General features: G+C 44.0%; 1 protein-coding gene across 5 annotated transcripts in view; it reads left to right on the top strand.

Moving 5' to 3' along the window:
- The window catches only part of CCDC146 (coiled-coil domain containing 146), a 116802-nt gene that overhangs the window by 70006 nt on the left and 19728 nt on the right, over nucleotides 1-27068 (top strand). For 4 of the 5 annotated variants that reach the window (XM_053251310.1, XM_053251308.1, XM_053251312.1 and 1 more), the window contains 3 exons: nucleotides 3959-4186; nucleotides 7975-8161; nucleotides 24540-24635. In XM_053251310.1, coding sequence (XP_053107285.1) covers nucleotides 3959-4186; nucleotides 7975-8161; nucleotides 24540-24635 — 511 coding nt within the window. Of the gene's footprint in view, nucleotides 1-3958; nucleotides 4187-7974; nucleotides 8162-10610; nucleotides 10699-24539; nucleotides 24636-27068 lie in introns of all 5 variants that reach the window. The other variant, XM_053251311.1, reaches the window with a different exon arrangement.

Below are 27068 nucleotides of genomic sequence, written 5' to 3'. Positions count from 1 at the left end.
ATTTCCATCCTGTTCCTAGACCTTTGTATTGGTATATCTGCTGATTTGACACTAGCAAATTATCATGGTCTGTGAGAATTGGGCTGTTAGTGTTGTGCAAGCCAGAGGGGCAAGGGCCCAGTCCAACTGTTTCCCAAGTCAAAAATCCTGGTACCTGCCTCACCACTACACTCACAATGTAATGGGTTATTGTGGATGTTCCCTCTGGGCACTCATATTTGGGTCCTAGACAACTGCTTGTAAAAGGATGGCTTGCTTTATCTCTTGCTATTATTGCACTGGAATAGTTCAGGTGGTAGAAAACTTCAAATCCCAATTTTTAAAACTACACAAAGGACTTAGAAATCCCAATATTTTAGAAACCTAATTATTTGAACTTTATTTTAATTAGCTTTCTGCTTTCTAGGTCTTTGGCACTTGCTACCATTGCATTCTCAAACTTTACTGTGAATATAGAAGAGCTAATGTTGTGATTATCACAGCCAGGGCCCTTGAGATGGACAGAAGTTCCTCTGGGCCACATGTAGTCTAACTCCAGTCAAATAAGTGTCTAAATATATGCTATCAACTACTACACCAAAATCTTTAGCAAGATAATCAATGTTAAAATTTATGGTGATTATATAATTTAGCAGAGACAGATTTAGCAGAGAACGTTTGCTGGAAAACATCGTTCCGTTGTAATAAATCCAGCAGAGAACGTGGCTTAAGAGAGAGATTACTTTCTTCATGTTTGGTGAAGTGTTCTGTATTCTCAGTAAAACACAATAATATGTCCAGAGAAGCTCAGACTGCTCTAAGCGTATTGTTATGCACTCCCTATTTACACAAGCTGGTGAGAAGTTTTAATGGGCAAAAGAACCAGGTTATTTTCCTTTGGATGAAAGAGTACTCTTTCATTTACATATACGTTCAGAGCATACTCATCTGCCAAACACTGTTCTGTGCCCCAGCTTTGAAGGTGGATTTTCCATTCAAGAAATATCTATAATCATTAAGCAACATTAACACTAAGATTATTTTGTCATACCCCTGAGCACTTATTGTCAGATCATATCTATGTTGGGACCATTCACAATTGTGAACAGCAAACCTTTGAGTAATTGTACAAATGTTGTTCCAAATGTGGATTTCATAGTGTGTGAAGAATCACTTCAACCACTGCAGGAATTTTCCTATAGGCATTCTCTCAGATCTGGATCATGATCCGTTGACATCCATTAGTAATGGGTTCTACGCCTGCGCTGAACTTCCTCAGTATGGAGTAACACAGCTTCTCGTGGTTTTTTCGCCCTGCCCCATGTGAACATGTGGCTGAGATTTAAGGTGGGAGGAATGCCGCTCCCTCAGTTCCTTTTTGACCACCATAGTGATCGTTTACTCGTTTGCTGTGGCTCTTGGTTCCTCACAGTGTGTGAGTTCTTAAAAAAAAGAAAAGAAAAGGATTGAATTTTTGGCTAATGAGCCTTGGACTATTAACTGACTTCAATCATGGATAGCCCTACTGTTAAAGACAGAAAAATTGAGGGGGGAAACCTTTCAAATGTTGCTCTAAGTGCAGAGCTAAGCTTCCGTCACAAGATAGGCATGATCTGTCTCCTATGCCTTGCAGAAGGGCATAATACCACATCTTGTAAAGTCTGCATGTCATTCTCAAAGCAGACTAAACACAACAGAAAGCTCAGATTAAGGGCTGCACAACCATCTGGTCCAAGGACTGCACAAATGCAGTCTAAATCTTTGGGCCACAGCCTTTAAATCTCCACAACCTCTTAAGAGGCCAAAGGACAAACATTCCAGAGAAGCAGCGTCTGAGCTGGCCAAAAAGAAGAATAAAACCTCTATCCCGGGGACCACACCACCTCCATCGAGCCTGCAGGATGTCGTTATTACCTCGGTATCGGCTCCTTCAACTCTGAGGGTGTTGGAAGGCTCCAGGCCTAGGGTGCCAAAAAAACCTTCAATGGGCCGCCCATCGACACCAGAGCCATCGTCAATGTCGAAACACCCATCGGCATCAAGCGCAACCCAACAGTCTTATACATCAAAACAAATAGTAGAGCAACTTCCGTTGACACCGAGGCCAACACTGAGGGCTACTTCACCAATGCCTAGACCGATACCAAAGCCAACAATGATATCTCTGGCTCCAACACCCATAGCTTCTCCCCAAAAGACCATCGACAACCTCCAATTCCCACTCTCAGCACCCCGATAGAATTGTGGCGTGTTACTCCAAGGCATCAAGAACCAGTCTCTTTTGAGATCGAAGATGATGATGGAGAGGAGGCTCTGGAGGGTACAATCTCAGGTCTAGATCCCACGACTGCTCAGACTCTCGTATCAATACTGGATTCCAATAACAGTATGCCATCTACCTCAACATTCAGAGGGTTCTATCCATTTACAGAGATTCGTCAAGATCAAGATCAATTAACGGCTGTGCCCCAGACTGCTCCTCAGATTACACAGATTAAGCTACCAGTCTGCTATGCACTTACTGCAGCCCATTTAGCACAATGACAAGTTGGTATGCATGCAGATTCCAGCATCGGCCACCCTCTCAAACCACTCCTACAGAGAACTTGGAACTTTATTCACCTTGCCTGGTGTATGACTACCAAGAAAACAGGTCATGGTCTACAGGGTTTCATAGACAGAGTCCTTTGACAACTGCCCTTATCCAGGGCATGTCGGTGCACACCTTGGCAGCAGGAGACACATCAGCTACACTTCAGAGAAAACAGGCTACAACCTTTGCAGTGTCCCCTCAAACATGTCCCTCCTTTACTCAACAACCTGAAAAGGTAACAGCTACTACACAAACACAAGAAAAGGCAAAACAAAAGTCTACTGAAACTCAGTCCATGCCACCTCCAACATATGACCCAGTGCCATCTGCATCACCGACTCCTCAGTCACCGGTGCTCTCACAGCCTGAGAGTCATCACGGCTCCTCAGACCTTGAATCCAACACTGACACTGGAGATGTCCTTCCTGACTCTTCTCCAGATGTAGCTACACCTTCTCATGTTTTGCCAACAGAGGAGATGAAAGCATATCATGCTCAAGTCAAGGAAATGGCAGAGGCCTTGGGTCTAGATTTAAAGACACAGACAGTGACCATTGATGATCCAGTCTACAATTTTATGGCCAAGTCCCTTTCAGCACAACCAGTGGCCCTTCCGGTCCTCCCAGTGATCTCAAGGGCAGCACAAAGTGCGTGGGAAGTCGTCTATACTTTTATACCAGCTTCTAAGACACTGGAGGGTCTTTATCGAGTTTAAAAGAATGAAACTGCATACCTGCACAAACACCCTGTGCCCAATTCATTAGTAACCGACTGCACAACTTCTTCAAAGTCTGGCCGCCGACATATAACCCCTGCAGATAGAGAGGGGAGGAAATTAGATGTGGTGGGTAGAAAGATATATTCTACCACATGTTTATCAGTTAAAATCACCAGTTACTCCTCCTGCATGGTGAAATACCCTATGGGAAACTGGAACAAGAATTGGATTCCCTCTCCCCGGAACAGCTAAAAGCATGCTTTAAGCAGGTTATGGCAAAGTCATCAGCACTAACATGACAACAGCTGAGTGCAGCAAAACAATTGTCCTTCCAACTTTTTTCAAAAAACCATTCTACCCCACTAGAAAGAGCACTTCACTCTCTAGACATCATTTATGCTTTCAGTCTGATTGCTTATCAATTTCAGAGCAGAAATATATGGCTGCTAAACAATTCCTTATAGATTGTTTTTCACTTTACTTCTGAAACAATTAGGCCAAAAATGAGTTGTCAGCAGCAGCAGTATGCAGCTTTTTAAAAATGGAAATTTGAATCTAATTTTAAAATTAAATTTTATTGGGTTTTTACTAGAGTACAAAAGCTAATGTTCAGAAAGTGAGCCCAGAGGTCCATGTTTACTAATACTGAAATCTGCCATTGTCCACAGAGATGTAGAAAAAAAGAAGATAGCACTACAGGAAGATTCACAAGAAATTATTGAAACCCTTAAAAAATTTGAAGCTAAAGCTAATGAGGCAATGGAAGAGAAAGAAGACGTGATGAAGGAGGTAGATGGGAAAAAAGCTTTGCTTGAAAGCAAAGAGCGAGAATACATCAATTTTACAAAGATGCATGAGATGAACAAAGAGAATGAAGGAACTGCCATATCAGAAAGGTTAGTTTTGCTGTCACAGGCCATGTTTGTGTGTTTAATTATTAAAAAGATTTCTGTCATGCATTTGTATTGGGGACCCTTAAGGCAGTTTGTTATACATCAAAATAATCAATTAAAAATATTAAGAATATAAAACAACTACAAGAGAAATTTTAAAACTACTAGTATAAAATATTATAGAAGTAGCAAATAAAATTTAATTCAGCCCTCTTTAAAATCCCCACTTTAGTTACTTTCCCAAAGGTAAGCAATGAGGTCACTCTATGGGTCTCCCTGCATAGGGCATTCCATTGTCTAGGTGCTTTTATGGAAAGAGCTGCCTTATCCTGACCTGCCAAATTTTACACATCAGGGATGCCATTAACAGGGTGTCTTTTAGACTGTTTGATGTTCATACAGAAGAAGGTGGTCCTAACCCAGACCATTTAGGGCCAGCACAGATTAAGACCAGCACTTTTAAATTAAGCCCAGAAACCATTTGATAGCCAGTACAACTGAACTAGCACTAGGGAGATATCATTAGACTCCCTCATGCCAGACAGTGGTTTAGCAGGTGCAGTCTGAAAACTGAAGCTTACAAAGGTTTTTCAAAAGCAGTCCCACTTAAAGTACATATGTAGAAGTGATCTAAAGAAGCATCTGCATTATCAGTGGTCAGGTTCAGATTTCAAGTAAGAAACAAGGTCTCCGTTTTGCACAATGTCTCTTAGCCTCAGGAGCATGCCAATCTGACCAATCTTGGTTTATTTTAACCAAAGTGCTTGAAATAAATTGAGATCTGAACCCAAGATTCAAAGTGGATTTCAAATCTCAGTTTATTTCAAGAATGACATTTGAACCCACCCAGATACAGTGAGGGAAATAAGTATTTGATCCCCTGCTGATTTTGTCCATTTGCCCTCTGACACAGAAATGACCAGGCTATAATTGGAATGGTAGGTTTATTATAGCTGTGAGAGACAGAACAACAACAAACAAACCCTCAAAAGCCCAGTGCCCAAAAGTCAGCAATGGATTTGCATTGTAGTGAGGGAAATAAGTATTTGATCCCTTCACAAAAGATGTCTTAGTGCTTGGTGGCAAAACCCTTGTTGGCAATCACAGAGGTCAAATGTTTCTTGTAGTTGGCCACCAGGTTTGCACACAACCCAGGAGGGATGTTGTCCCACTCCTCTTTGCAGATGCTCTCCAAGTCAGAAAGGTTTCGAGGCTGATGTTTGGCAACCCAAACCTTCAGCTCCCTCCACAGATTTTCTATGGGATTAAGGTCTGGAGACTGGCTGGGCCACTCCAGGACCTTCATGTGCTTCTTCTTGAGCCACTCCTTTGTTGCCTTGGCTGTGTGTTTTGGGTCATTGTCATGCTGGAATACCCATCCACGACCCATTCTCAATGCCCTGGCTGAGGGAAGGAGGTGCTCAACCAAGATCTGACGGTACATGGTCCCGTCCATCGTCCCTTCAATGCGGTGAAGTTGTCCTGTGCCCTTAGCAGAAAAACACCCCCAAAGCATAATGTGTCCACCTCCATGTTTGACGGTGGGGATGGTGTTCTTGGGCTCATAGGCAGCATTCCTCCACACACGGCGAGTTGAGTTGATGCCAAAGAGCTCGATTTTGGTCTCATCTGACCACAACACTTTCGCCCAGTTCTCCTCTGGATCATTCAGATGTTCATTGGCAAACTGCAGACGGGCCTGTACATGTGCTGCCTTGAGCAGGGGGACCTTGCGGGCACTGCAAGATTTCAGTCCTTCACGGCGTAGTGTGTTACCAATTGTTTTCTTGGTGACTATGGTTCCAGCTGCCCTGAGATCATTGACAAGTTCCCCCGTGTAGTTCTGGGCTGCTTTGTCACCGTTCTCATGATCATTGCAACTCCACAAGGTGAGATCTTGCATGGAGCCCCAGACCGAGGGAGATTGACAGTTATTTTGTGTTTCTTCCATTTGCGAGTTATCGTGCCAACTGTAGTCACCTTCTCACCAAGCTGCTTGGCGATAGTCTTGTAGCCCAGTCCAGCCTACAAGGTCTACAACCTTGTCCCTGACATCCTTCGACAGCTCTTTGGTCTTGGGCATGGTGGTGAGTTTGGAAGCTGAGTGATTGCTTGCTTCTATGGACAGGTGTCTTTTATACAGGTACTGTAACAAGCTGGGATTAGGAGCACTCCCTTACAGAGGGTGTTCCTCATCTCAGCTCATTACCTGCATATAGTGAAAAGACACCTGGGAGCCTGAAATCTTGCTGGTTGATAGGGGATCGAATACTTATTTCCCTCACTACAATGCAAATCCATCGCTGACTTTTGGGCACTGGGCTTTTGAGGGTTTGTTTGTTGTTATTCTGTCTCTCACAGCTACAATAAACCTACCATTCCAATTATAGCCTGGTCATTTCTGTGTCAGAGGGCAAACGGACAAAATCAGCAGGGGATCAAATACTTATTTCCCTCAGTGTATGTAGGAGAGATTGTTTATAGTTATAATATAGTGGTTTTCAAATTTGTCCGGAGAAGCCTAAGTGTCTTCAGAAGCTTCTCAAGGTTTCCTATTTCCTGAGCAGCTACCTATTTTGTCTGATGCATAAAGTGAGTTTGTAGGTATATAGACACAGATGAGCAGAACAAATTACTAGACCTCCCTGTGTATCTGATGAAATGATTTTAGTCCAGTAAATTTCAGACTTGCTACCGTTTAAGGAACACCTTCCACCTGTGCAACTGCTGTGGAATCCCTGTGCACAGCAGTCGCTCAGGTCTGAGAATGTTCCAGGACACACACTTATTTAATGCAGAGCACTAGCCAGTCCTTGTGGGACCTCGTCAAGTAAACTGGAAGTGTGTCCTAAACCATACCCAACACCCATGTGCAGCTGCCCATGGCAATGGAAAATTGACAATAGTGGACAAGTTGTCTTTCAGGCAGCTGGTCTGCCATTCTGGATCTTCTCATTAAAGAGCACCTGATCAGCTTCTATGGAACCCAGGTTTCCACCTAACATAGTAGGGAAACCATTGCTATAGCCCACAAAAGCTTATGCTATAAAGCAGGCCTACTCAACTTAGGTCTCCCAGCTGTTTTTGAACTACAACTCCCATAATTTCCAGACACAGTGACCAGTAGCCAGGGATTATGGGAGTTGTAGGCCAACATCTGCAGGAGGGCTAAAGTTGAACAGGCCTGCTATAAAGCATTTGTTAGTCTTGGTACTTGTTACTATAGGACCAGCTGCAATGGCCTTTGGCTGGGGATTCTGGGAGTTGTAGTCAACAACATATGGGAATTCCTGTTAGAGGGAACACTGTATAGGACTACTCTTTTCCTTTTGCTGCAACAGACTGACATGGTTATCTTTCAAGGGAGTGGTTCAACTATACTAGTTTTCTAATTCAAGAAGGGTAACTTGGTCAGTCTGTTGCTGCCTGAGAATTCTTCCCACCCTCAAGGCACATAGACTGCATGCAGTCTCCCAACTCGAGGACAGGGGCTAGAATGCTTTACAGAGTTTCAAAAACTTCCAAGAGCTGCTCTGTGCAGATCTCACCAATAACCACTAAAATAACATAGTTATAACTAAGCAAACTGTCTTTTTATGGCATCAGCTTTCATGGGCTACAGCAGTGATGGCCAGATTTTCATTGGCGCTTTCATATTTTGATTGCCGCCCAGCAGTGTTTTTCTTCTGTTCTGGACTACAAAATGTGTGCATCTATCACTTGTCCAAGTTATTTCTTTTTCTTTTTTTCTTTCCTTTCCCTTTACAAAATGCTCCTGTATGCTTATGTAGGGGCATTGTAGAAATTGGTTTCCGTAACTGTCTTGTGGCGAAGCAAAAATTGCAAGATACTTTGAGTCGCATGCAAAGAGAGAGAGACCGAGACTTCAGAAATTTTAAAAAGATGGAGATGCAACTGAAAATAGCTCAGGAGGGCTTGGAGCTAATTAGATCACACCATGATAGACTCCTTTTGGAGGTCTGTATGAACAAACTTAATTCATGACATTGTTTCTGGTGATCAGACTAAATACTGTATAAACCTGAAAAAAAGATATGATCATAGGTTGGTTTGTTTTCTGGTACCAAAATGCTATTCAAATGTTGTGGTAGTGTCTGAGAACCACAGTCATGGACACGTTCACCCTTTGCCAGGCAATATAGAATCCCAGAATAAAAACAGCTCTGACAACAGAAGACTTGCATTCCCAAGAGAACAAGTGGGCATTACAAATAGCAGAACAAGGCGAAGCGGAAATCAAAACTGTGTTGACCAACAAGCTAGAATAGTGGTGCCGTATTTACCTCAATCAAAGATGAATCTCAATTTAAGACAAGCCCCTTAACATGTAGAGGCTAAATACAGGTTATACCTGCATTTACTTGAAAGGAACAGGATTCGAAATGTAAGATGACCACCTGATTTGTAATATCAAAAAACTTGCGGGAAAACCTAGTCTTGAAATATCTGAAAACAATACAATATCTGAAAACAGGGCAAGGGAGAATCTGTGTGTGTGTGCTTTTAAGCTTACAGAACTCTATATTCAGTGAAGGGTTTTTTTCTGTTCTGATTACACAAGAACTCCAAGAAGATGCTGATTTGCATAATCACAGACTTTGCCAACACTTTAAAAAGTGGGTGCAGAGTACATGTTTGCTTGAGTTACAGATTTATTTTTTTAAATTTAAATTTTATTGTTTTCAAAACTTTAAAATGTCACTTAAATAGGGGCAGAGCTATAATTGAACAGGGGTGGGGGAAACCTGAATGGCCCCCTGAGGGAGGGACCCACTGGTGTGGTGACTGACAGCTTACTTTTTGCTCTTCTCCTTGCATCTCGCGGAAGAAGTAGCAGGGGGGCAGGGCCGTTCTTCACTTTTTGTCCCAAGGCCCCCTCTAATCTTACTATAGCCAAATATAGACAAGATATTTCACCCTTCATCTATATTCTCACCCTCCTTATTAACTGTACAAAACAAAACATTAGGCCTACTAAGTGCAGGCATGACAAGAGAAAGACCCAGATCAAACTCTGATGGGAGGAACAGTGAAAGAATAAGTTGTAAAGGGAAGGTGAAGGACCTTTTAACTTATAATAGCATAGATGTTGAAGCATTTCCAAAAATAAAGATGATTTTTTCAAATATTTCTCAATGCCTATGGTATACAATTTTTTCATTAACAGCAAGTTTTAATCTATCTTCTGTCCATTTCTCTATGTATGGTATAAAATGCTTTCTAAAGCTGCCAGACCATTCTTTTAATAACAAAAGGAGACTGCAGGAGACAAAATCCTTGATTAGAATGAATAATCTACTTCATTGGCAAATACTCTAAAAATAAGTGTATCGTACTGCAGAAAATTTGAGCATTGCGTCCAGCGTAAAATTGATACACTATATAACAGCATGCTAATATGGAGCTATAATAGGAGATGACTATAATAAAGGAGTTAAAAGTTCCACCATCTGCAGCAGATCTCTAACACTGGCTATGACTTCCCATCCAAAAAAATGTGTCTTGTGTCCAGAAGCTACAGAATTTAAGCAGCAAGAGTGTATTTTCAAAGCTATACTCATTGCCTAGGAGAAAAGCATCTAGGTTCTATCACCCCTGAATGTGTTGCCTGAAAGAACAAAGGGAAAGGAAAAACACGTTGCTCACCTGTAACTTTTGATCTGGAAGTGATCCGTTGCAGTCATAAGAGTGGGTGCTGCGCCTACATGGGACTATTCGGGCAGAATTGACTAGCTCCTCGAAGTGCTTAGCCCCGCCCCCTGCACATGGTGCACTTCATTGGTTTGGGCAGGCTAGCATTTATCACCTCAGTTCCTGAAGGACTGACATTTGGATACAATCATCGTATGGATCCAGTTCACAGATTGACAAGGTAAGTAGTACTTTATACTCTGCAAACATATGTATTGTCACTTTGCATACTGCAGCGGGGCCGGCGGGAGGGTCTTCTGACTGCAACGGATCCCTTCCAGATCAAAAGTTACAGGTGAGCAACCTGTTTATCTGGATGCTCCATTGCACTCATAAGAGTGGATGACTAGCAAGTTGTCAGTCTGGAGGTGGGTGAAGTATGCTAAGGTAAAACCCTTTTCAGCACACCCCTCCCGAAATTGGTCTGAGCTGCAGAGCCAAAGGTCCAAGGTGTAGTGCTTAACAAAAGGGTGCTCAGAAGGCCAAGTTGCCGCTGTGCAGATATTTCTGAGCTTAATGCCGGCCACATGGGCAACAGAAGTAGCATGAGCCCTGATAGAGTAAGCCTGTATGGACTTAGGGGGCTCTGCTTTTTTGGTGCTTGTACGCCAGGAAAATCAATTCTACAATCCAGCAGGAAAGTCTTTGTCTTGAAATTTGACAACCTTTAACTTTGCCCTTGTAACCCACAAAGAAGCGTTTTGTCTTTCTATAGGGCTTGGTCAGTTGCAGATAGAACAGGAGTACAAGTTGGACATGCAGATAGAACAGGAGTACAACGAACTCTCCAGAACCAGAAGAAGGTAGGCAATGCAATATCACCATTGATGTGAAAGTCTGTTACAACTTTAGGCCTAAATTCTGTCTCCAGGCAAAGCAGCACTCTGTCTTGATAGAACTTTGTATAGGGGACATCAATGCGCAGGGCATTAAGTTCACTCACCCTGTGAGCTGATGCAATGCCCAATTGAAAGGCCGTCTTCAGCATCGCGTTTAGGTTGAGCCATAGCCATGGGCTCAAAGGGAGGTTCTGTTAGAGCCAAGAGACCAAGGAATAGGCTCCATTGTTCAGTGGGTCGCCAAATAGGCGGGTATAGGTTGTTCAAGCCTTTCATGAATCTCTTGGACTCCGAATGTTAGAAAACTGTCTTTCCATCCCATCTGTGATGGCGAGCAGAAATGGCCACTAGATAGACTTTAATGGAAACATTAGCCAACTTCTGCCACTTCCGGTTCATAAGATATAGTAATACTTGTCGATGGGATGCAGTATGAGGCAGGAAATCATGTTCCTGTGCATACATCCTGAAATGCTTCCATTTGCTGTTGTATTTAATGCAAGTTGACTTTTTCTTGTTATTCAGAAGGATATTGTTCAACAGCCTATCCTCCAGGCAGTTAGGCTTAGCGTTTTCAGGTTGGGATGGCGGATCCTCCTACCTTCCTGTGTTAATAAATCTTTGTGTTGAGGTAGCTGTCCTTGGCAACCCTTGGACAGTCTGAGTGCTTGCTGAAACCATGGCTGTCAAGGCCATCATGGATCAATCAATATGCAATTTGCAGATTCTTGCAGGATCTTTGCCAGTACCCTGTTCAAAAGAGGGTACGGGGGGATGTACATAAATCTCTGATCCCAGCTGAATTGGAAGGCATCCCCTCTGGAGTTGTGGCCAATGACAGCCCTCAAGCAATACTGGGAGCACTTTGTGTTCATGGATGTTGCAAATAGGTCGATCTCTGGGGCCCCCCAGACTCTGAACAGAAGGTATTTCAGATTGGCCTCCCGTTCGTGTTGTTGGTAGAAGTGCGAGTTGCTGAGTTGATCTGCTAAGGCGTTGTCTACGCTTTTGATGTGAATGGCAGTCAATGTAATTTGTTGTGCTATGGCCCAGTTCCAAATTTGCAGGCTTAGTAGGCAAAGGGAGTGGGAAACTGTCCCACCCTGGCGGTTTAAGTACGCAATTGCCATGGTGTTGTCCAGACTGATCTGGACCACTTTGCCCATCAGGTATGGCTGGAAGGACTTTAACGCTTGAAAGACTGCTCTAAAAGGTTTGTGTGCAGTTGCTGTTGTTGCAGAGACCATCGCCCCTGCACTCATAGATCCCCGTAGTGGGTTCCCCAGCCCTATAGTGAAGCATCCTTCATGACCCAGGTGGTTGGTTGAGGCACTGAAAGGGTACCCTGACAGCAATTTGATTCTCTATGTCCACCATTGGAGGGAAAGCAAGATTGGGTAAGGAACTGTCAGCAGTTTGTAAGCGCTGTCCACGTTTGGTTGGAAAACTGACAGAAACCACAAACTCCTGAGCTGTAGTTTGGCATAAGGTACAGTGGAGGTGCACAAAGCCATGAGGCCCAGCAACTTGTGTGCCTTCTGTCTGGGCTGAGCCACAAAGGCGACTATTAGAGTCTTGATGCACAAGAAGCACTCCTCAGGCAGGAACACTTGTTTTGCCCTGGCATCCAGCACTGCACCGATATAGTCTATGCATTTCACTGGCTCCAGATTGGATTTTGTCCAATTGACCTGGACGCCCAGGTCTTAGGATAGATTGAGAGCTGATTTGGATAGTGATTCCAGCGACAGTCATAAACTTGGGTTCTGCGCCTGCGCAGACCTGCTTTGGGTAGTAGTTGTTAGGTCCTCGCAATGCCTTCAACCGCCCCTGTACAAGCCTGCAGTACCTCTCTTTGGCGGTTAGGCATCCCACTATTCAGTTTCTGTCTGACCGCCTATGCGTTCAGACGCTTCGGAAAGCTCTAAGCTCCTCAGCAACTTTCGTTACTTTACTGGACTGATTTTACGGCAAACTTTGGACTGACTGACTACTCTGTGGACTCCTGCAACCTAAAACATAAAACTGAGTTTAAAAAAAAAGAAAGTGGAAAACCGTCTGACGAACGGTATGGTAAAACAACTACACCGGGCATTTTCCCTCTCAAGTCCCATACCCCTTACTCAATGAGCAAGAATCCAGTGCCTAACACCTCCTCTGCTAAGGGTTAGGGCTCCAAAAGTGTACTCGTGAAAAGACCACCTTTAAAAGGTGCCAGAGCTGCCGCGGTAAACTCCCATCAACAGACGGCCATCTGTTCTGCCTCCTTTGCTTGGGAGAGGGGCATAATGCCACCTCCTGCAACATCTGTGCGGACTTTTCAAAACAGACCTTAAATAATAGGTCGGTGCACCTGAAAGTGGCTCTGATGGAAGATGCCCTGCGCCCGCCTTCTATGGGCTCCCAAACTGCTCCGGGAGCTGCCCCTCTTTTGCAGTCTAAACTCCCAGAGAAAGGGATATCACTCTCGGCGTTGGTGCCTGGTGCTACCTTTAAGGAGTCGACAAGCTGCTCTAGCCCTCGCTGCTGTAAGGACTCGGCATCGAAGGGCTCAGCGTCGAAGGGCTTGGCATCGAGTGAGGCTCCACCCGCAAAGCATAAAAAAAGTCACCATCTAGAGCCTTCGGAGGCAACCCCATCACCATCGGGGTTACAGCAAACTCATCTTCAACATCGAGCAGCGTTGCTTTCTCCAGCCCCAACACCGCAGTTATCGCCAGTACAACTGTTTTCCAAGACGAGCGACCAAACTCAAATGGGGGGCAACCGGTCCTCTTCTAAGCACAACCGAGTCTCCTCTAGGAAGTGCCCTTCGAAATCGAAGGACCGTCCTTCCACATCCAGGGAGTGAGCCTCAACGTTGAGGTACACCTCGGCATCGAGGGACGCCACCTCGACATCGAAGGAACATGACAGCTCATCGACGTCGAGGGCGCATGTTGGAGAACAGGATGAAGGAAACAAAGCCCTTGCTCTCAAGATCGAGGTTGCACCTTTAGAAGATGATGTGGCAGTGAGTGCAGGGGTGGATTTCGAGACTGACGATGCCCCAATGAACTTGACTGACAATCCAGTGGTGGCTCACCTGCTTTGCTAAGAGGAAACTACTCCCTCCACTTCAACATTCCGTGGATTTCTAGACCCTGGGCTAGATGATGATCAAGACGACCTGGGGGATGGTGAGGACGACTATGTAGCAGACAATGGTTGTCTGCAAGATGTACCAAAGACACCAGATAATGTTGGCATACTGCCCCAAGGGGGCTGGGGTCCAGCCTCTGTCACACTGTCACCAGAAGAGTATTCCTTGTTTAAACAATGGCAAGTTCAGAGACTCCAAAGAAGCAATGCCACCCAGGTCACTCCGCTGAAGGATCAGCCAGCAACGCATTCCCGTGAAGCCCAGACTCTTCATCATCCCACAAGGACAGTGGCTGTGCAAGCAGCCATGCGTCATGCTGCAAGGATAGTGTCTGTGCAGACGAGCTTACCATCAATACAAACTACGCAGACTGCCCTGAGAGAGTTGGCGCTGGGGGCACCTGCTGCGCCTGGCATTTCAAGCTCTACTTCTCGACCTCCCATTGCCTCTCCAAATGCCACTGACTCCTCGGATGAAGACAGCTATGAGTCAGATCATACTAAAGGGGATTCGGAGCCATCTTTACCTGAGTTGCCTCTAGAGTTTCCTCCTTCTTTATCGGTGTCTCCGAATGAGCAGCTGAAGACATATCACCAGCAGTTAACAGAGATGGCGGAGCTACTAGGACTGGAGTTGTGCCCAAAAACCACAGACTTGGACGACCCAGTCTATAACTTCATGAAAAAGACCCTGGGCCTTCAGCCTGTATATCTTCCAATGCTGCCAGTCATCACGAATGCAGCACAGTCCGCTTGGAGTATTTTGCAAACCTCCACTCCAATGTCCAAGAAGTTGGAGACTTTATACAGGATACAGGAGGCTGACCATGTCTATTTACATAAGCATCCAGCCCTGAATTCACTGGTGATAGATTGCACCTCCACTTCAAAATTGGGAAGGCACTATACCACACCAGCAGACAAAGAGGGAAGGAAGTTGGACGTCCTTGGAAGGCGCACATATTCTACAGCTTGCCTTTCCATTAAAATCACTGATTACGTGGTGTGCAAAGTATACGCACTGCCTTTGAGAGAAACTGTATGATGAGCGAGCTACGCTCACACCTGAAGAGTTCAAGCAGAAGTTTGAAACCACCTTCTTGCTGACAACTATGACTACGTGCCAGCAATTGGCCAATGCGAAACACCTGGCAGAGTCCGAGTCAAGAACACTGACCTCAGCTATTATGCTGCGGAGACATGCTTGACTCTGCTCGACGTCGTTACAACAAGACATGCGAGACTGAATTGAGTCCTTGGCCTTTGATGGCAAAGGCCTTTTTGCAGAAACCACTGATGACACTATGGAGCAGTGGAGAAAATTGAAGACGACAGCAAGGACCTTTATGGCTCAGACTCAAAGGTATAATTCAAATAGGTACCAGCCTTACCAAAGATGTCAAGGCAATTTCCAGCGTCCTGACTGCAGAGACTACCGCAGACCCTGAAATCACTACCTTGAAATCGGGAAAGAATAGAACGAATCAACAACATAAGAACAAGGCGGACCAACAAAATATGCAACATTTGTGATTCCTGCAATCACCTGAATCTGGAACACACTTGAATGAAGTACAGGCCCGACCATCGGTCACCACAGGGCACAACACCGCCTTGTGCACAGCCGGAAATTCCATCCAACTGGCAAGTCATGCCTTAGCATGGCGCAACATAACATCAGATCATTGGGTTTTGCGCATAGTCCAAACAGGCTATGCCATAGAATTCAATACTCGACCAGGGTTCTCTGGAATTAGATATACCCCTGAGACTGAGACTCTCCGTGAGGAGGTCAGATCTTCGTTAGAGAAGCAAGCAATATCACCTGTACCATGGTTGAGGTGCCAGTCAGGGTTCTATTCGCAATATTTCCAAATACCCAAGAGGGATGGGGGCATATGGCCTATCATGGACCTCAGGGATTTAAACCAGTATGTTGATGTAAGGAAGTTTCGTATGATAACATTGCAAGCAATCCTCCCTCTTTTACATGGAGAGGGATGGATTGCAATGTTGGATTTAAAGGATGCCTATTTACACATCAACATACAAGCAAGTCACAGGAAGTACTTGCGGTTTACCCTAGGCGCACAGGTGTTTGAATATAATGTTCTACCCTTTGGTCTGGTGACAGCCCCAAGGATGTTTACTAAATGTATGGCTGTGATTATTGCGTACCTTAGAATTCAAGGAATATCTATTTTTCATTATTTAGATGACTGGCTTGTGACAGCAAAGAAAAAGGAGATGTTGGAGGTGCATGTCGGGACTGTATCGTCACTGTTGGTGCAGCTAGGAGTGAGAATCAACTTGAAACAGTCTCACCTCACCCCCGCCAGGCGCCTTCCCTACATAGGTGCTATCTTGGACATGACTGCACAAAAGGCATTTCTGCTCAGGGGCAGGTACCAGCGTATAAGCGACATGGTGCATCAGTATCAGATGAACCCTCGGCAGGGAGCCAGGGCCATTCAGGTTCCGCTAGGCCTAATGGTGTCGTGCACAACGGTTTGATACGCAAAACTATGAATGAGAAAGCTTCAGGCTTGGTTCCTACAGTCATTCAGCTCAAATATGGGCCCCCAAGAAAAAATGCTTCTAATCCTGGAGCGGGTCCTAGCTTCCCTGCTTTGGTGGACAAGACCCACGAACTTGTTGGTGAGGATGCCTTTTCGAGTGGCAGTGCCATCCACGATGCTAACCACAGATGCCTCACAACTCGGTTGGGGTTCCCACTTAGGCGGCTTGCGGAAAAGTGGTCGGTGGATTCAGTGGGAAAGTCGCCTGCATATAAATTTCCTAGAACTACTGGCTGCTTTCAAAGCTTTAAAGGCGGACTGCAATGGTGTCCACTCTTGGTGGCATAACTTGGGTAGCAATCGAAACCACAATAGCACTTGGTGCGGGCTCTTCACGTGGAGGCGTAACCTGGGTCGCTATGGGAATCGTAATAGTAGAGGGTTGACGACGGGCTTTCCTGAGCTTATATTCATAGTAATCATACAGGAGACCTGAGGGTCTTCCGTAAGACTCACATTTTGCTGATGTGCCTGTGAAACATCACCCCAGCCTATGGTACACACCAAGCCTTGGGTGGAAACTTAGTCTCTTGGTGCCCTCCAGGGATGTGGACTGGAGGTATGCATGGTCAAAGCATGGCTCGGCATTGAGTGAATAGGCTGGAAGGCCAAAAGAGTGTGTAGACAGACAAGCCCTCATAGGCAAAGTTCCAGGCATTTTTGGGATGGTTAATGCTACACTATCCTTCTCGGCATCAAGCCCTGGCTCAGGAAACCATAGAAAGTTAACGCTGATGCAGTACGAGCATATTCAAAAGATGCTGAGCATTGCCAGGTCCCAGACCAGCATCTAGATCCTCATTGTAGGCATTGCTATCAAAGGCAGTCAGGGAGGCTGAAGAGTGGAGTTTTTGGTGCGCCCGCAGGGTTGCTGGAGAAGGAGATTGCAAAAGTGTCTTAACCGGAGACAATGAGTGGTCACAACGTCATGAGGTTGATATGGAGGTCGACATTTGAGCTGGGCGTTGAGGCACAGGCATCGAGGAACCAAGCCCCACAACTTGCAGAGCAACTGAATGCGAGCAATAGAATGCTCTGGCGCCGATTTGAGACCTGAAGGAGGAGGAGTCGCTTGAGATACAGTCACTGGCTCCTCGCGCCTTGGTGTCGCACTCTTCTCCCAATGTTTTTTGAGAGGGGGCTCCCCTTCGACATCAGTTTCTCAATGTCGAGACTTGTGCTGCTTTCAGTGCATCAAGTCGGAAGGAGACCTGGGTACCTTGAATGGCGTGCTGGAGTTCCACACCGTAGTATTTCAAGTGAGGATTTAGACTGCCCCCCTGCAGTCCTCAACACCTATGTCAACGCCATGCTTGATGTTGAAGGCATGGCGTGTCGATGGGCAATCGGGGCATTGGTGTGCTGAGACACAGAGCCTCATCATAGAGTGTGGCTCATAGGCACTGGGCTCTTTTTCTTCGTCTGGTGGGGAAAAGTCAGGCAAATTTTAACACGAAGAAGTGTTATGCTCTTCTCCTCCACAAAGGAGACAGAGCTCATGGTTATCTACTGAGGGAGGTTTGGCATTACAGCAGAGACAGCGCTTAAAGGTTTTCTTTTTATCCATAATGATAGGGGAGAAAGAATAAACTCAGGGATACTCAAGTGCCATCATCAGGAGTTTGTTCCGAGTCAGAGCCATCATAATCCAGCCTACTGTTTTTTGCCACTGAAAAAATCCGTCTGTCTGTTTCTCTCTCTCTCTCTCTCTCTCTCTCTCTCTCTCTCTCTCTCTCTCTCTCTCTCTCTCTCTCTCTCTCTCTCTCCCCTCCCTCCCCTCCTCTCTCTCTTGTTTAGATAAAGAATGGTGAATACCAATCTGAGTCAGAGGATAATTCAAAGTATTCTCTTTTTCCACAGAAAATGTTTCAAACTGAGGAGCTAACTGTCCGAGGTGCTTGACACAGTGGCGGTCAGAAAGGAAATGTGATAAATGCTAACCCACCCAAATCAACAAAGTGCACACATGCAGGGGACGGAACTAAGCACTTCGAGGAGCTAGTCGATTCTGCCCAAATGGTCCTGTGCAGGCGCAGTCCACATTCTTATTAGTGCAACGGATCATGATCCAGATCTGAAATTTATCTACAGCTAAAGTTTCCAAATCTGAATCTCCCTGGTGACAATAGCCAAACAATGACTTCTAAGCCTTAGAAATTGCAAAAGGCCATATTGGGGATGTTTCTTAAATCTCAAATAGCATTTTTAGTAGTATTCTGTTAAGCAGCTCATCATTCAGTAGTGCTGATATTTCTTTTTCCTATCCTGCATGAAGTAGTTTGTTTTAAATCCCTGTTTAAAAATTCACATTTCCCTGGCACAGCAAAAACGATCTCCCATTGACTGAGATGATTGTGAGTGACATCAATGCTGCTCAACCTCCCTGCAGCCTTCTGATATATGTGGGGGACCAACTGAGTTGTGCGGACTTGTTTTGTGCTGAAAATGATTGAAAAAGGATTTGTAAAAGGAAATTCAGGAAATCTGTCATTTGTAGATTTCTGCGTGATCACAAGTTTCTTCGCTGGCACTTCAACATAATGAAGATTATGTTGGAGTGAAGATGAAGGGAGTGAAGATCACAAGGTTAGTTTGAGAGCTGGTTCTATAACTCAAAAATATTTCCCCTCCCCAAAATATTGCCTTCTTACGCAGTATGCCAGAATGGGGAAAAATATTTTTGATTTTATCCCCTTAAGAAAAAAAGGAAGTGACTGTGGGAAGAAAAGGGTTTGCAGTGCTGTTTCCTACTATTTTTGTTTTTCACCTTAGTAACAGCTGATAATTTCTGTGGGGGCTGGTGAAATCTGTTCTCAGGAATGAGAAATCTCTTCAAAATAAATATTGGAGGATAATAAACATTTCATAATTTATTTGTACTAACATTGAAATGGTCCTGACACAGATTTCTCACTGAACACCTTTTATCTTCTCACGGCATCTAATCAACCATTCCATTGCTTCTTCTCTATAAGTACATGTACGATTCCCCCACCCATCCCAGTGTGTGTGTGTGTGTGTGTGTGTGTGTGTGTGCGCGCGCGCGCTCTTGCACAGTAGTACTGTATACTGCTTGTACTACTTCTGGATTTTTCAAAATCAGTTTGGTCAAATTACTACAGGAAACTTCACTCCCCATACTTGGAATTAGCAGGCCTCAAAGAAAGACAGCAGCGATAATGTCACAGCAGAGCCAACATGTCTGCTGCCTGTTTTGGAGTGTGTGCCAATTAGGAATTTCAAGCCTTGATTTCAGCTGCATATGAGCGGGTTTCAGCAAAAATAAATAATTAATTTAAAATCATCATCAAATGCCAAGACACATCCCCTTTGTGAAAAGTCAAACAGAGAAGCTTAAGCTAAGGAATATTGCAATCCACTTGCTAACTGAATTGGTTAAAATTAAATACTCTAAAATTTTAGCAATCATGGCAGCCAAGTTCACCCAAGCTATAACACGTTGAAGCTATAACACATTGTTGAATATTCAGCATTATAAGAAATACAAAATGCTTATTCCTCAAAATGATGCTATGAATGTTGCTTCCAAATTCTACCCTATTATGTGAAATCATGTGGAAACTGTAGGTTGAATAAGCATTCACAGAATCAGGAAACTGACAAAACCACTTCCTCCCTACATGATATTCACTTTTAGTAAGCCAATTGTTTCACAAGAGCATAGTACCAAATGCAGAATTATCTTGTGAAACTGCTTACTGTGCAGTTGATGTTTGGGATTTTTTAAATGCATAAGCTTTCTAAGCTACTTGTCAGTCTAGCACAGACAGGCCACACAGTGCTAACACTTATGTTGGGCTATATGATCTTGTTGCCGCTGAATCAAAACAACAGATTCTGAAATCCTTTATTGGGAAAATAGCCCTTTTGAAAAAAATTGTGTAGGCTGCAAAATGCTGAGCGATCACAGGCAAAAGTTGTATTTTAAGTGCAGTTTTTAAATGAATTGGATCAGGGCCATGTTGCTTGCATTGCATCACCATCTGTGGTACCATAAGCAAATCTAAGACACCATTCTATAATGCAACCTCTTGAGGTGGTATTGCTGTGTTGCAGCAGCCATGATCAACAGAATATGTGCAGGATGACAGCAATAACCCAAAATGATGCACAGCATGCAAAGAAGTGGCGTAGGGATACAATGTTGGCAAGAGTACAAGAGGACCTCGATATCCGCAGATTCACGTATCTGTGGTTGGGTAATAGATACCCAACCTCGGCATATGTAGAAAAAAAAGGGGAGGGGACATGTAGACCTTGTGTATATGCAGGTCGGGGTGGCCGGAAATGACTGTGGAGGTCATTTCCAGCCGCCCTTTTGTGTTCTGGGGCCTCAAAATGGCTCCATTTTTTTTTTAAGGAAAGGAAAAACTGGCTATTTTCGGCCGATTTGGGGGCATTCTGGGGCACAGCACAATTCAAGGGGAGTAGTTAAGTACGATAGGCAACTTTCCCCTGCACACACACCCCAAATCGATGTCTTGGTGATGTTCCCTCCCAACCAGGAACCTAATCCCCAATTCCCCATTGCCACAATGCCTTGATATCCTCAGTTTCCATATCCGCGGTTGTACCATGGGACAGAATCCCTGCAAACATTGAGGTCTTTCTGTACTTATCTTTGCTTTAATTTATTAAAACCTGACATATCAACTTTGATATCAAATTTATATACAATTGATACCAAACTGATATAAATGTATACAGGGGGATATGAAGCAGCCTCCTCCTCCTAATATAAACTTTATATTAAAATTATATAAATGTATATATAGGGTATATAAAGCAGCTCTCCCCTTTTAATATAAAATGTCAGCCAAGTTATGTATGTTTATGTAATATCTGGACATTCTGTGACCCCTCTATGAACTTGCCTGCCCTCCTCCCCAGCCAATAGGAAAAGGTTTCAAACCAGGAATCATTTGGGGGGCAGAATGAGCTGGCCACTGTTTTGTGTGTGTTTATCAATTGGGGGGAATTGTCTCTCTACAATCTTGCCCAGCCACCCTCAACCAATGGGGTGTGTGTGTGTGAGAGAGAGAGAATATTATTTTCATGTTTTTGTTCAAAAATTGTCCACAGTCATAAATTGTTGCAAAACCAAACAATTTATCTACTATGTCCATGAATATTACTCCCCCCCCACCCGATTTTGGTGAAAAGTGTTAAGGGTGATTAGTTTCTTAATATATTTTACTGCTTATTGCAAAACAGAGCAGCATCTTGAATGTCAGAGAAGGAGAAGCAAGTGGGATGGCCGAGCAAATTTATAGAAGAGTCAGTCAGTTCCCCCCAAATGGATAGATGCACATGCAATGGCTGCTACTTCATTACCTTTGTGCCCCCTTAAGTGATTCCATGGCATGAAAACTGGAAGAGGGTCATATCATTCTGCAAAACTGCAAAAAGAAACATACAAAATATTACTGACACTTTATATAAAATATATATTATTTTAATATGAAGTGTATATTAAAAACAGGAGGGTGCATTATAGTATGTGCCACCTCCCCATTGAATTTGAACTTGGAACAGACACTCACTGTGATGTCTTCAATGACTTTTGTGTGGATGAAATATCTCATATTTGGGCCAAACTGGATTCCACAGTTATTGCAGAGACTACAGTGGAGGTGTCCAGCAACTCCTCTTATAGGATTTGATTGGGTCACTTTCAGTTTGTGACTCCTGAGGATGTAGACAAACTGCTTTGGACTGTATATCCTACAACCTGTTCTCTTGATCATTGCCCATCTTGGCTTATTTCATCTGGTAATCATATTATCGAGAGGGTCTGGTAAATATTACAAATGCTTCTCCGAAGGAGGGCAAGATGCCTTCTTGTCCTAAGGAGGCGGCTATTAGACCTTATTTGAAGAAAACTGCATTGGAACTCTCAGTGTTAGCTAATTGCAAACCTGTTTCCCATCTTCCATGGTTAAGCAAGGTGATTGAGTGGGTGGGAGCCTCTCAGCTCCAGGCAGTTTTGGATGATACAGATTATCTAGACCCATTTTAAACCAGGTTTCGAGCAGGCTGTGGTCGGCCTGAAGGATCATCTCCAATTGGCTACTGACAAAGGGAGTGTGACTCTGCTGATCCTTTTGGATCTCTCGGCAGCTTTCAGTACTATCAACCACGGTATCCTTCTGGGTCTCCTGAGGGAAGTGGGATTGGGTGGGACTGTTTTATAGTGGTTCAGTTCCTACCTTTCTGGCAAATTCCAGATGGTGTTGCTTGGAGACTGCTGTTCTGCAAGGTGAGAACTAAAGTATGGAGTTCCACAAGGCTCCATTCTGTCTCCAATGCCCTTTAACATCTACAGGAAACCACTGGAAGAGGTCATCACGAGTTTTGTTGCAGGGTGTTAACAATATGCTGATGACACCCAGATCTATTTCTCCATATTGTCCTCATCAGGAGCTGGCATAACTTCCCTAAATGCCTGCCTAGAGGCAATAATGGGCTGGATGAGGGGATAACAAATAAGACGGAGGTACTTACGGGGGGGGAGGGGTCAGGACCTGGGAGATGGCCCCTAAAAGATCAGGGAACTTGGGAGTGCTCCTGGATCCCAAACTCTCTCTGGTTTCTTAGGTTGAGTTAGTAGCAAGGAGTGCTTTTTATCAGCTTCAGCAGATATGTCAGTTACACCCATTACTGGAGGCAAATGACCTTAAAATAGTGGGGTATATGCTAGTAACCTCTGGGCTCTACTACTTTAATGCACACTACATGGGGCTGCCTTTGTACGTATTCGGGAAAGTACAATTGGTACAGAATGTGGCAGCCAGACTGGTCTCTTGGACAACATGAAGGGATCACATAGCACTGATCTAAAAAGAACTGCACTGGCTGCTGCTATGTTTCTGAGCAAAATACAAAGTGCTGGTTATTACCTATAAAGCCCTGAACAGCTTGGGTCCAGGGTGCTCAAGAGAGCACCTTCTTTGTCATGAACCCTGCCGCCTATTAAGTTCATTTGGGACATCTGGTTATGGTCGCCACTGGCTTGTTTGGTGGCCATTCGGGACTGAGCTCTGTGACTGCCAGGGACTTTGGAATATGCTCCCTGTCAAAATAGGAGCATCTCAAGACACACCTGTTTTCTCAGATTTTTAACTGAAATTAAACTGTTTGTTTTTATCCCATGAAATGGTTTTAACTTTTTTACACTGTGAGATAGTTTTAATTGTTTTTACTCTGTTTTATATTTGTGGTGTTTTAAATTGTGTACACTGCCTAGATACAGGGGCAGAGCCACTATTGGGTGAATGGGTTCAAAGAACCCAGGCCACTGCCAATCAGGGGCCACACCTCACGGCCCCGACACGCCCCCCACACCTGACATCAGACGCAGGGGGCATTATTTCATTTCCAAACAGGGCCGCACAGCCCCGTTTTGGAGGGAGACCACGCCCCCTGTGCCTGACATCAGATGTGGGGTGTGGCTAGTCAGCCCTCTGTGTCTGATGTCAGGTGTGAGGGGTGGGGCCAGGGGGCCATGGCAGCAGTCGAACACGGCTTGCTGCCAGTCTTGCTCTGTGCCTGCCTAGATACACACATATCAGGTAGTATATAAATATGATAGATAAATTCTTTTTATCTAGTGGATATCAAACTTCATATGTCAGATTATAATTAATTCAAATGATGTCAAAAAGCCTCATTAACTTCTTGGGACTCCTATAACCAATCTGAAAGGTGTTTTATCCACCACCAAGTTAGCTGTGCCAACACGCAGCTGTTGTAGAGCAGGTTGCTCTTGGGTGGGTGGGGGGATGTCAATATTTTATAAGCTCCCACTGAGGTTAATAGAACTGCAGCAGAATACATGGTTTGCAGCTGTAATACCAAAAACAACGGTGATATTTTAACAACATTGTTCAAGTTTGGCCCTGAACCTTTAGCAAACCACGGAGCAAATTCAAATTTGCTCAGTTTGTACCTACATGTTTAATTTTGTAACAAAACATGAAAGGGAGATGCTTTCAAGTACTGATTCTATGAAAATACCACAGTTTCCTTAATTTACATAATCTTAACTTTGTTTCCCTTTTATAGATAGATGCTGTTCCTAAAGACGATGGGACTTTATTAGAAAGGCGAAGGGAGCTCCAGAGAGAAGTTGAAATAAGTAAGAGAAATTTGGCCCAGGAGGTAAGTGATTGTTTAATGATTCTGAGGCTGTTTTTCATTATCAATATAACATAATGTTGGTAAATGTTTAATACCCATCTCCATAGGTCAAATAAGATATTGAGGATTAGATTTTTTAAAAATTCGAATCCTAGCAAATTCAGGGTCGTATTTTTAACATCTTTTCTTGTAATTTATTGCAATTGGTAGTCATTCTTTAAAATAGCTAGGAGATCATATCACACTAAACACAAGGAAGATATTCAGGTTGTGTGTACAGAGATTCTATACACTCTATACCTTTACAATGATTAGTTAGATCTGAGATGTTTGGAATAAACTAGAAAATAAACTGCTAAAAAAGTGTATTTCTTCTTCAGTAGGATCTCCATGCAGGCGCTGGGAATCTGATCAGACAGCCTGCCCTAGTTACACAATTCTCTGTCCCCATCCCAACCCTGCTTCTCACATAGTGGACTGACTGTTGCAGGTTGAGGAATTTAACCGTTAGTACTGTAGAGTATGGATATGTAAAGAATTCACTTAAGTATTAGATTTTCCAGCTCACATCCTCAAACTATACAATAGCTTGCAATACCTACAAGCTAACTGAGCAGAGAGGCACCTTTTAAAGTGGTGACTCTCAGTGGGAGAGCAGCCAGCCCTTTCCAACTTCCAGCACTGCATCCTTCCAGTAACTTCCTGGTGGTGGTTTCTACCTTATGTTCCTTTTAGGACTGTGACAGGGACAGGGGACCATCTTATTTATTTTTTGTGTAAACGGCTTTGTAAACATTTTTGTTGAGCAGTGGTATGTAAATATTAATAAATACTACTACTACTACTACTACTACAAGCAAAGGCATATCAATCAAATACTTATTAAAATGAAATATAAAGTGACAGGAACATTGCCTGACAGGAGCAATGAACATGAAACTGGTGAATTTCCACATGTATGTTCTCTCCCCACAAATGTTGTGGAATGATGACAGCTTTCTCCACTGATAACCTTGATGTCTAGTGCATGTTTTCACCTTCTCAAAGGAGATGTGAAGGATTTGCACAGGATTAGCATGGCTTGATGAGCTTTCTTTAGGGAGAGCTGATACTCTCCAGAACTGGAATGAAAGCTGCCCATTAAAATAACAAGAAAATGAGGTTATTGGGACTGGCAGAATTCCTGTTTAGGAATACAGGGGTGGACAGCATATGACTGATACGTATGCAAAAACTGGATAGCTGAAAGAGTTTCTTTTCTGCATGTAATTACAGGGCATATAGGAGAGATGTGCCTTCCCCTAGCTTCAGTTACTTGTCAATCATAATGTTTTGTTTGGTAGTTATTAAGTTGTCAATCATAACATTTGTTTAGTAATCATTAAGTTGTATGCATAACTAGAGCCACCTAATGGTGCAGAGGGGAAATGACTTGACTAGTAAGCCAAGGGGATGGAGCCGCTCTGGGAAGAGCAGAAGGTTTCAATTTCCCTCCCTGGCTTCTCCAAGATAGAGCTCAGAGAGCCCTGCCTGCAACCTTGGTTCCTGCCTGCAACCTTGGAGAAGCCGCTGCCAGTCTGTGAAGACAATACTGGGCTAGATAGACCAATGGTCTGACTCAGTATATGGCAGCTTCCTATGTTCCTAAGCCAGTGGTTGCCGATTTGAATCCCCGCTGGTATGTTTCTGAGACTATGGGAAACTCCTATGTCGGGCAGCAGCGAGATAGGAAGATGCTGAAAGGCATCATCTCATACTGCACGGGAGATGGCAATGGCAAACCCCTCCTGTAGTCTACCAAAGAACAGGTCTCTGTGGTCGCCAGGAGTCGACATCGACTCAACGGCACACTTTACCTTTTTATGCAGAACTAGAAAGCATTTTTTCAACTCCCCTGCCCCTCACTTTTTGCACACTCTTTTTTGCTCCCTTGGTTCTCTTCATAGCCACCCTCTTGTTGTTCCTCTTTGTTTCCCCCTCTCACTCTTTTAAGGGTACTCTCTTCTCTTGATAGTTCTGCCCCTCTATTTAGCAAGTCACTTCCCTCTGCTCCTTTAAGTCCTTCTCATGGCTTACTTTCTCACCAAGCTTTTCATGAACCTCCTTCATCTCACTTTCCTGCACGTCACTTGTCTCTAGTCTATCCTATTAGTAATTTGTCGGTCCCGGATGTCTCCCCTTCTTGGCAGCCTTTAGGGCAGGGGTTGTTAAGTGTTTGCATGTATGGATCTCTCAGGTCATCAGATACAGTGGGAATAGGAAAGAATCACCCCCTTTGATAGACCTTAAATTCTGGTTCCCTTACATCCTGAAATGAAAACACAAAGAAAATTCCCTTCACCAGCTGTACTTATCCAATGCAACCTATAACATCCAACTGAAAAACATCACAATTACAGTCCAGAAAAAGTGTCAGAGACAAAAACAAGAATTACTGAGATTGAAAAAGGATCA

The sequence above is a fragment of the Hemicordylus capensis genome, chromosome 5, assembly GCF_027244095.1.
Source record: "Hemicordylus capensis ecotype Gifberg chromosome 5, rHemCap1.1.pri, whole genome shotgun sequence".
In the NCBI taxonomy this organism is placed as follows: Eukaryota; Metazoa; Chordata; class Lepidosauria; order Squamata; family Cordylidae; genus Hemicordylus; species Hemicordylus capensis.
The sequence above is the reverse complement of the archived record's forward strand: the minus strand, read 5'-3'. Positions and strand labels throughout refer to the sequence as shown.